General features: G+C 37.5%; 1 protein-coding gene across 1 annotated transcript in view; it reads left to right on the forward strand.

Moving 5' to 3' along the window:
- TRPA1 (transient receptor potential cation channel subfamily A member 1) overlaps positions 1–11,749 on the forward strand; it is a 92,639-nt gene that overhangs the window by 24,010 nt on the left and 56,880 nt on the right. The window contains exons 3-7 of the mRNA XM_007947353.1: positions 533–708; positions 5,929–6,036; positions 7,986–8,094; positions 8,623–8,768; positions 10,331–10,467. Coding sequence (XP_007945544.1) covers positions 533–708; positions 5,929–6,036; positions 7,986–8,094; positions 8,623–8,768; positions 10,331–10,467 — 676 coding nt within the window. The remainder of the gene's footprint in view (positions 1–532; positions 709–5,928; positions 6,037–7,985; positions 8,095–8,622; positions 8,769–10,330; positions 10,468–11,749) is intronic.

The raw sequence follows: 11,749 nt of genomic DNA on the forward strand, positions 1-11,749 counted from the left end.
CAGGTTTGCTGGCCCTATGGAGCCTGGTGGAACCACTGAGACTATGGCCCCTAGCTGCCCTTCAGGTTTGGAATTGAATGCATACCTGTGGCTTCCAACCAAGCAATAGACAGGCATACTAGTTGAGCATTTACCTGAGGTAGATACACTCCTTGGAGAGACCAAGCAAGAGAGAAAGAAGAGCTGCTCAGGCACAGGGAGACAGCTCAGGGGGTAGGAGTGCATGGAGGGATGGACACAGGGAAGCAGTAGCTATTGGGAGGAAGTGGGAAGGAGATGTTGCATTGTGCTTAATTGTGGTCAATGTCATGAGACAAAGTGTATGTGATCTGCTGTATGGAAAGTGTACTTGCTCTTTAAATTTTCACCCAAATCACAATAAAATAATAATAATAATAATAATAATAATAATAATATATAAAGAAGACATAGCCTATAGCACATGGCACAGAATTTGAAGAGTGTAGTCAGTCAGCAGTTGTTGAATACAGTCAAAGCAAATCTAATCTATGTTTTGGTGTCTTTTTTCCAGTGCTGAATGCAATGGATAATTATGGAAATACCCCTCTGCACTGGGCTGCAGAAAATAACCAGGTCACAAGTGTTACCTTTCTTCTCATCAGAGGGGCAAACCCTAACCTCAGAAATAACAACATGATGGCACCACTCCATATAGCTGTGCAGTGCTGGCACAATGAGGTGTTAAAGGTGAGGTTGCCAATGACTCATGCATGGTCAGGCCTGGGCCATGACCCAAATCGGGCCCCTTTTGCCTGGGAAAAATGACCAAAGAAAGCTACTACGGCTAACAAAGTGTAGTGATTACACATTTTCTTTTCTTCTAACCAACTGATGATGATGATGGTGGTGGTGGTGGTGATGATGATGAAAATAACAATAATGATAATATTTCAAGCCTTAATGTAATAGTCCTTGTGTACCAAGCAGTTTTCTAAGAGCTTTCTATATTTCAGTTTATTTAATCCTTATTTAAAAATAAACTAGGGACTGAAACTATTACTATCCCCATTTCATAACTCAAGAAACTGAGGCACAGAAAGAATTGCATAAATTGCCTACTATTATATAAAATTTAAAAGCAAAAATTAGCAAATTTGTTCTCCTCTTTGTTTCCAAGTTAAGGCTTTCCTACTTTTACTTGAATGATTTAATGACTAAAAGAAGGAAGATGTTGAGTGACTCAGGGAAAAGGGAAAAGTAATTGTGATTTGCTGTTTTGGTTTGAAAAGTAGATGGCTTGCCATGCTGTTGGTAAATTTCTTTCCTTCCTTTTTTTTTTTTTTTTTTTTTAAGGCTTAGGAGTGATTTTGATCAAATAGAGGAGAGACCAAGATAACCGAGAAACAAAATAAAACAAAAGCCAAAAAAGTTGATATTGAGTAGATTTTGACTTATAGTGACTCTAGGTGCGTCAGAGTAGAACTGTGTTCCACAGGGTTTACAGTGAATGATTTTTCTGAAAGTTTATCCAGACCTTTCTTCTGAGGCACCTGAGTGAACTCAGACCTCCAAACTTCCAGTTAGCAGCTTAGCCATTTGTACCACCTAGGAAGTATTTAGTAAATGCCTAAGGGGTAGGATTTAGGCCATGGCTTTTAAACCACATCTCATGATCTCAGAGTATATTTCCAAACACTAGAAAACACACATGCATACTTAAGTGGAATGCAACTTACCAACAGATCATGTTCCAGGAGTTCATTTCTAAGATAGGCAATTTGGGATTTATAGTAAGTTTTCCTATAGAAACAATATTGCAAATGATGATGTGGCTATTGTGCCAGGCCACATCAAAATCTACTTTGTCTTTAAGGCAGCAAATAGGTGCCAGAAGTATTCATGGATTTTTTTCACTCCCTTTAACCCAAGCACCATTCTCCCAGATGACTGAGTCCTTGACTTCATTAACCCTCTAGTCAGGCCAGGAAGGAAGTCCCTTTTCAACTTTCCCACTGTACCTTGTATGTAGCTGCCAAAGGGGCAGTGAGGCTGCATCATCTGACCTCCTCTAACCCCACAAGAGGAAGACAGAATCACCATCAGTAGCCCAAGGCCTATTCCTGAGAGGCCAGACATGCTGCCTCCCTCCAGCCCTTTCACCAACCGTCCCTCCCACAACACCCACAACTTTTCTGCTGGGTTCGATAATTCACTGCAGTGGCCACACAGAACTCACAGATTATGGTGTTTATTAGGAAAGCAACAGGCTATAATTCAAGTTCAAGAAAAACGCTAAGTCTCTCCCAGCCTGCCGTCTCCCAGCCAACAGTCTTTCTCAGTCTGTCTCCCAGCAGCACGTGTCCCTTGGTGTCTCTTTCTCAGCAGCGCGTGTCTCTCAGGAGCACATTTCTCTCAGCAGCACATCTTTCTCAGCCAGCAGTCAGAGAGACTCCTTCTGCCTCTAAAAGGGCTCCTTTGAGCCTGGCAGAGTAGCTGAACTAACCAATCATAACATAAGGAATTCTATACACCTGAGAGAGAGAGAACTTCTTGGAACATTGCTTTGTGCCTCTCTTAACAGAAATACCTCAGGTGGATAACTTTAACAATCAGAAGTTCTTCAGTTGCTTACAGCAAATTCCACCTCGGAGTTTACAAAGACTTATGGCTAGAAAAGCCATACCAGGTAATTTACTACACCACAGTAGCTCTTTCATAACACCTAGCACACATAAAATTTTCATTATGTGCTTTTCTCCTCCACTCACCAGTATGTCTTTCAAAGGAGAAGGACCATGTCTTACCAATCTAAAATCAAAGTAGTGCTGGTAAGTGATGGTTGTTGAATGGAATGAATGGATATATAGAGATACTGGCTGAAGAAGGGGAGAGTGAGATATCAGCACACAAGAAGGTGGGTGAGGGTTCTGTCAGCAGGAGCAGGCTCTGAGAAGGTTATTTCTGACAACAGACTTTTTTTTTTTTTTTTTTTCTTTAAAGTCTATATTATTCATGAGCCAGGGACAGCTTCTGTGTCATCTGGGTTGGGCCACTAGAGACTTAGGCTGGGATTCCCTAGAGATTAATGTGGTTCCCTGTGGAGTTTCTTCTGAAAGTTCTTTTCAGAAACAAATATCTATTGACTTAATTAATCTTGTCTATGAAAGTGTGATTTGGGAATTCAAAGGCAAGTAGCAGTTAAAAGACTCTTGTTAATTAGAAATCATAAATCATCAGACCAGCAAATAAAGAATGGTAGATATCACATAGAAACAGAAAAAAATGTTCAGAAATAAGCCCATATTTGATTTACGAACTAGATGGTAGATATAGCAGAGAATGTCCTGGGTGACACTAGAAAGAAAAGAAAAATAGGTGTAACCAAAGTGAAATTGTCTCTTTCATATTTGGTCTTACCAACTACAAATGCATCTAGAAATGTTTCCAAATCCCTCTGTCTTACAAAGATAAGAGGAAAAGAAAAGGAGGAAAAGGAATTTTGGGTTGCCCCATGTGTGCTTGCAAGCAGTAGTCTTATACTGGCCTACTTCTCCCAGTTATGCCCAGAGGCCAGCCTTGCAGGGATGCCCCACTAGCCCTTTTCATTTTAGAGTGCTTCTCCACTGTCTGCTCCACCAACCTTCCTCCAAACCTTCCACAGCTGCCCATACAGTTTTAAAGTAAGAATAAGTGTTACCCCTGTATCACTTAATACTCCTGCACAGGCAACTGGTAGCATGAATACTGTTCCTTAGAGCACATTGGCCTCAGAATTAGGGAGTGGCCCTTGGTTCTCAGTGGCTTACAAGCCTTAGTCCTTGGAGTTAAAACTCATAGTATTCAGTATTTTTACCTTCCCATGACACTTCTTAGATTTTCATCTAAGAGATCCGTAGAGGGATCATTTGCTAAGCTTTGAGACTAGGCAGGTAATGATTGAATTGAAGTGGATGCCCAATTAAGTTGCTTTCTCTGTGACCCCTGCCATATATAATTTAACACAGCTTATTAACAGATTGTGCTTATTATAGTACATTAGTAATGCATGATATTACAAATTTAATGATCTATAATTCTAAGACAGGAAAATCTCTTCTTATAGTCATTTATAATATACTTTGGTAGATTGCTTGATGTGTGAATCTGTAGTTTCTAAGGTATAGAAAATGAGAGTACTTAAGTCGATAGAATGACCTGTGTGTCCCCATTTCCCTTCCTCCCTCAATAATGTCCTTATATGTTCTCATATACTGAAATTTCAGTATAATTGTTATTTTTATGAGCAGTAATAATTAGTAGGCCTAATTATTTTGCTGACACTTCAGGCCATTTTATTAAAAAGGGCTCTGGTAGGATATCGTATGCTTTTTTTTTTTTTTAATTTGCAATCAAGGTTTTTGAGAAAATTCCTGTTTAAAAAAGTTTTTTGAAGAATTTAATTTTGATTATGTGTTATAGTGTTATAACACTACATAGGTTTGTGTGTGTATATATACATACATATACACATATATATGTACATATGTGTGTGTGTGTGTGTGTGTGTGTATAGTCTTGCTATAAGAGAAAAAGTCTTCAGTAGGTCAATTCAGAGATTTTTCTCTTCAGAGAGACACTTTATGAGACAATTATTGTTACCCTGAATGTAAAGTAAAGACTGGTTAAAGATATATAAATTCTTGGCCAGTAATAGGCTGGCGGGAGCTCTGGTAACGTAGTGCCTAAGGCACTTGACTGCTAACCAGAAGGCTGGTGGTTCAAACCCACCAGCCACTCCTCAGAAGAAAGGTTGGGCAATCTACTTCCGTAGTGGTACCACCTTGGAAACCCAAGGAGGGGTCGCTATGAGTCTGGTCTAACTCGACAGCACATAACAACAACAACAATTGACTGATAGTCAATCAAGTGAGAGAATAAGAGATTTTCAATTAAATTCCATTAAAAAATTGCTTGACCATTTTGTCAGGGCTGCTGATTCTTACATCTTCCCACTGCCATCAAATCGATTCCAACTCATAATGACCCTATAGGAAAGAGTAGATCTGCCCCATAGGGTTTCTAAGGTTGTAAATCTTTATGGAAACAGACTGCCTCATCTTTGTCCCATGAATCTGCTGGTGAGTTTGAACCACCAACCTTTGGTTAGCAGCCTTTGGTTGAATGCTTTACCCATTACAGTACCAGTTTCCCTAAGAAACTGTTCCAGAACAGGTTTGAATTAATTGAGTTAATCTATGCCAAAGTCACAGCAAACTATTTTCTCTAGTAAAGAGAAAGGAATTTCAATTGGTATTTTCCAGAATGCTTGCAATCTTGATAAAACAAAAATTATAGGGGGCCGGGGTGGGGTGGTAAAAAACTTCTTCCCTTTCTTTCATACATATATTCCAAATGGATCCATAACTTTATTGTATGCAGACTATTGGTTAACATAGTTCACTAAAATGAGAAGTACTGAGAGAATTAGTAAATATCTTCCATTTTTACTCTCTTTCCAATGGTGGTGTAGTGCCTAAGGCATTGACTGCTAACCAGAAGGCTGGCAGTTCAAACCTACCAGCCACTCCTTGGAAGGAAGATTGGGCAATCTATTTCCATAGAGATGGCACCTCAGAAACCCTAAGAGGGGTTGGTATGAGTCAAATCACTATGAGTCTAATTGACTTGATGGCAGTGAGTTTGTTTTTTGGTTTTTTCAGTTCTATAATTCAGCATTGTCTCAATTGATGTAATAGAGAAATAAATGTTATTTCTGTTTGAGCAATGTATTTAGCAGCCATTATGTGCAAGATTATTTGCCAGAAAATTTTTATTGTGTGAGGATGGAAAGATATAAAGATGAATAAGATATGGTGCCTGGCATTGGCAGGCTTATGATCTAGTGGAAGATATAATATCCTATTTCAAAATCTGGAGTTATCTTTTTGACAGTTATTCTACTTTATTTTTTTTTTTTTCTGTGTGTAGGCCTTGCTGGAGCACAGAAGTACTGATATTAATTTGGAAGGAGAAAATGGAAACACAGCTATTATAAATGCATGTTCCAAAGATAATAGTGAAGCACTGACAATTTTGGTTTGTATATTAATTGCTTTTTTCTTCTTTCTTTATTTTTCATTAGTGCAGCATGGGTCATTGTTGATGTTTACAATAGGTCTTCCAGTTTCTCTCCTTAGCAAAATGTGAAATACAGATATGTCAGAAAAAAGTTTTCTGTATGTTCAGGGAGTGTATACACACACTCCTTAATTGTTACAGAAGACTAACACAAAAGTGTGAAAGAAAATATGAGAAAATTAAAGTGAATCATAACAGTAATTCTAAATCTTGGTACCTCACCCAACAAGCAAAGTGTAGACTGATTTCACATATACATACACATAGATACAAAATCTTAAATAAAATACTAGCATATTATTTCATCAAAATTATTAAAAGAGTAACACTCCATACTGTGTTGGCCTTGTCCAAGGACTGTATACGCAAATGAACACAACGCACTGTTGTCGAGTTAGATCCGACTCATAGAGACCCCTTCTTGGGTTTTTGAGGTGGTATCACTACAGAAGTAGATTGCCCAGTCTTCCTTCAGAGGAGTGGCTGGTGGGTTTGAACCACCAGCCTTTGGATTAGCAGTCAAATGTCTTAGGCATTATGCCACCAGAGCAGTTCAATATTAGAAAATGCATTGCTTGACGTACATCAGTTGGCCTGAGGAGACCTATGGTTATATGCACCTATCTATTTATCTAGCAAGTCATCTACAAATCTGTAAGAAAATGACCATGTTCCAACAGAAAAATTAGCAAAGAATACACAAAGTTTAAGTAATTTTTCTAGTAAAGAGAAACAAAGGAATGTAATGTCGTATTTTTCACCTCTTAATTTTAAAGGATGAAAGAATCTTGTTGATAATCACTATTAGAGAAATTTTGATGAGTCAGGAAATTTCATTCACTGCTGGTGGGAACTCCTTTTGACTCATCGATTCCCATGCTTGGAATATCTTTGAAAGACATAATTAAAGTTATAACAAAGTACCATGATTAAAGATATGCCCTCAGTGCCTGAGAAAACTGGAGAAAAGTCCACTAATAGGGATTGATTATATAGTTTTATGTATGCAAAAATGCCCTTGACAAAATCATGTACTTGATAAACCATTAAAAATATGTACTTGAATATTAAAATCATATTCTTTATCATAAATAATATTGTTAAGGAAAAGTTTTTATGAGCAGTATGATAAAAATTACATATGCCAAGAAACAAGTCTTAAAAAAAATACTCTCTTCTAAAATGTAAACTGATTCTATCTCTGGAAGGTGAGATTAAAGGTGGTATTTACTTTTTCACACTTTTCTGCCCTTTCAGCATCTTTTATTTTGTGAAAATAGAAGATATTCAGTGATAAGTATTTAAAACAAAACTGCAGTTTGATAGTCTTTAGGGGAAGGTGGTTGAAAATCATTGGCTCACATAGAAAAATAATATAATAGTTGTTCTTTTTAGTAAAGAATTTCCATGAGTGAAAATATCTAATTCCATAGTTTACCAAGAGCACTGGTCTAATCATTTATTAATTTTACATAAATGAAGAAGAAAGGGTCTGAAAAATATTACTTTATTTGCATAAAGAATTGAAAATTTGTATAAGAAAAGTCATGATAATGTTGAAAATGTTCTCATTAATCCCATTGAAAATGTATTAATTTTAGTTTTCTGGGTATTTTACTCATATTTTGTGTCTATATACTTCATTTGGAAAGGACAGATAAAAAATATAAAGTGTCTCTCTGTCAGAATCTTGTCCTAGCTTCAAAATTACTTTCTTGCCTAGATTATCCAGCATATGAAGTTTTTTCTAGGTATTTTTACATAAATTGCAAAGTTCAGGAATATAGTAGGATTAAAGCCTTAAAATACAGTCTGGGAGACAAATGAATCCTTGTTCACCCTTGTGGTCTGAGGTTTAACTCACGACATTTAACTTTTTTGGTTCGTTTTTTTCCCCCACCATCCAGTTAAATAAAGGAGCCAAGTTTTGCGTACCAAATAAATGGGGAAGCTTCCCTGTTCATCAGGCTGCATTTTCAGGTGCCAAAAAATGCATGGAAATACTACTAAAGTTTGGTGAGTAGAGGCTTTGGGGGATGCTATTAATTTGAAAAATAAACCAAACTCACTGCCATCAAGTCAATCCTAATGCATAGTGACCCCCACTGGGTTTCTGAGGCTGTAAATCTTTGTGCGAATATATTGCCCATCTTCCTTCTGGTGGGTTTGAACCTTTGACCTTCTGGTTAGCAGCCAAATGCCTTATCCTCTATGCCACCAGAGCACCTTAATTTGAAAAGTATTTGATAGAATTTACATGCAGACTTTTATGCATGTTTAAATGTTTTCTTTTTTTAATTCCTATTACAGATCTGGTGATGTAGTGCCTAAGGCATTTGACTGCTTACCAGAAGGTTGGCCATTCAAACCCACCAGCCACTCCTCAGAAGGAAGGTTGGGCAATCTACTTCCACAGTGATAATGCCTCAGAAACCCAAGGAGATGTCATTATGAATTAGATCTTACTCCAAAGCAGTGATTGCATTTTGTTTTTCAATGGATTTTAAATATTTATGTTACTTTGAATTTTATTTTCTTCCAAAGGTGAAGAACTGGGATATAGTAGACAGTTTCATATTAACTTTGTCAATAATGGAAAACATAGCCCTCTCCACATGGCAGTTCAAAGTGGCGACTTGGAAATGATCAAAATGTGCCTAGACAATGGTGCACAGATAGATCTGGTGGAGGTAATTATTCCTGTTATATAACACTTTCATTTTAGAATTATCATATAAATTGTTTTCCAAAATATTTTATAGCACTTTTACAGTTAATTTAGATTCAAAATGCATACTGAGAAAAAAAAGAAAAAAAAAAAAAAAAACATCAAGTTGATTTCCACTCAGGGACCTCTGTAGAACATAGGATAGAGTAGAACTAAAGGATTTCTATAATCTTTATGGAAGCAGACTGCCACATTTTCTCCTAAGTAGTGGTTGATGGGTTCAAGCTGTGAAACTTTTGGTTAGCATCCAAGCCCTTTAACCACTGTACCACCAAGGCACATGAAGATAAATACCAAAAAAGCAAACAAACCCATTGCTGTCAAGTTGGATCTGACTCATAGTGCCCCCTCCTTGGATTTCCTAGGCAGTAACTCTACGGAAGTAGATTGCCCAATCTTCCTTCCAAGGAGTGGCTGGTGGGTTTAAACCGCTAGCTTTCTGGTTAGCAGTCAAATGCCTTAGGTACTGTGTCAATACAGCAAGAGGGAAATAGATATTGAGAAGCAAGACAAGAAAATATGCCATCTTTCAACCTATGTAAAGAATTTGGGGAGCTACCACAAACAATTGCAGCCATAAATGCAGGTGCAATAAAGAATATATCCAGTTTAACTGCCATGAAATACATTAAGACCAACATTCAAATGTTAACATTTTCAGTCAGGAACATTAAAGCCTGCCCATGAACTTTTTGTGTTTATAGTTCTTTCATATTTTAAATTGAGAACAAGCTTAACTAATGTATAAGGACCTGTATGTAAAAGAGGAGCTCTGGTGATGCAGTGGTTAAGCCATTCATCTGCTAACAAAAAGGTTGGCGGTTTGAATTCACCATACTCTCATCAGGAGAAAGATTGAAGCAATCTGCTTCCATAAAAATTTACAGCCTTGGAAAAGCTATGGGCAATTCTTCTTTGTCCTATAGTGTCACTGTGAGTGGGAGTCAACTCAATAGTAGTGGGATTGGTTTGGTTTTGGTTTGTGAAAGTAAAGGCACAGCTAAGGTTCTTACCTGTGGCCAGTCATCACTGACTCAAAGTAAAGTTGTGGCTTCCCTTCATCTGGCTTGGTGACAAGTCCTTTGGGACTTTTGGGTGAGACCATGCTTACCTCCCAACTGCTACAAAGTCCACCCATTGTTGGAGGATGAAGAGATTAGGAAGAGAGGAACTACCTTTAAATCCTTTCAATGTAGAAAGGAAGAGCTGGTATTAATGACTAAGGATCTGAATTTACTTTATACACTGGGTATTTGTAGTAACAGTGACTCTTACACTTCTAGAAGAGAATCATCCAGGTAACAATGGTAGAAGTACACATTAAGACATGCCAGATTTCAAGGGAGCACAATTGGTACCTATAATATTTATATTGATGCCTTTCAGTAGATCAAACTGATCACTATCCATCATCTTAAATTCTATATACTGATTTTGTTGGTCTATGAAAAAACTTAAGTGAAATTATACTATAGCCTTAAATTGAGATTTAAACATTGATTCTGGTATCAACACTGTTCACAGAATGGGAAGTGCACACCCCTTCATTTTGCTGCCACCCAGGGAGCCACCGAGATTGTTAAATTGATGATATCCTCCTACTCTGGTGATAGCGATATTGTTAACGTGGTGGACGGAAATCAGGAGACGCTGCTTCACAGGCAAGTTTCCTACCTGGCTTTCCATGAACAGACTTCTCGTCCTTAACTTATTGAACTATACCTGCAAGTGTAAGTTAATGTTTAACCCAGCAAAGATTCTGGAGTTTGAAACAAAAGAACAAAGAAAACAAAGATCTATGGTTCAGCTGGAATCTGTGTGTTCCTCTGGAATCAGAGTACAATGTTAAATAGATTGTCAGAGAACAAAATCACCACTGGCATATTCTTAGCCAATTCTTAGTCTGGTGAATATAGGCTCAATATTAATTTCCTAGGTGCTTAGACAGTCAACATACAAGTTTTTCCAAGCCCTTCCTAATCTTTTCCAATTCCTCAAGTATGTCTTATCCTCATTTTAGTGAAGATGATGGAGAAGACACATATGAATGTTCCACTCTTTTCTTCCTGTTTCTCTACTAGCAGCTCCCACAACTATGGATAAAATATTTTTAAAACATTAGAATACTAAGCCCAAACCCAAACCCAAACAAAATCCAAAACAAGATAAATATTTCTATGGAGTATAACAGAGAGCATCTGAAGATGTAGGCTTACTAGATGTTAAGTCAGGAAACAGGCTATGTAGACTAAAAGTTCAACCCCTTTGGGATGACAAGAACTATGTGCTCCCTATGTTTGTGAAACAAGTAGCTGAGATGAGCCTACTCACAACAAAACAACAACAACAACAAAACTGCTGACTATGCTTCTAGGCTTCTAGCCTAGAATCATCTAAAAGAACTGAGACGCTCCCAACAGATAACTGGATCAGAAAACCTACAATGCCTCTCTTAAAAAAAACGAGCCTCCAGCTACCAGTCAATGTAAGAACTGTGGAAGAACTAAACTGAGGAGGAGGAGGTGAATGTAGATATTAACAAAACCACCAGACACAATGGGATAAATGTGTAGAAAGGAACTCCCATTTGGAATGACTTTGCAAGTTAAAATCCCATTGCATAAAGGAAACTAAGAAAAGACAGCAAAGTTAACAAAAGGCTAACTACTTCCAAGGAAATAGAAATCATGGGGCTATCTTGAAAATTATTTGAAAATAGGGATATTTAAGGCCATCAAATATTTAAAGGAAGGAGTAAACATTCATATAAAAATATGTATATGAAACCAACTGAAACTTATGAGAAACAAATTGGCATGTATAAATCAAGGACTGTTGTTGTTGTTGTTATGTGCCGTCGAATTGGCCCCGACTCATAGCGACCCCTCCTTGGGTTTCCGAGGCAGTATCACTATGGAAGTAGGATTGCCCAACCTTCCTTCC

Source organism: Orycteropus afer, unplaced genomic scaffold (genome assembly GCF_000298275.1).
Source record: "Orycteropus afer afer isolate SDZICR_OR568_19922 unplaced genomic scaffold, OryAfe1.0 scaffold00181, whole genome shotgun sequence".
Classification (NCBI taxonomy): domain Eukaryota; kingdom Metazoa; phylum Chordata; class Mammalia; order Tubulidentata; family Orycteropodidae; genus Orycteropus; species Orycteropus afer.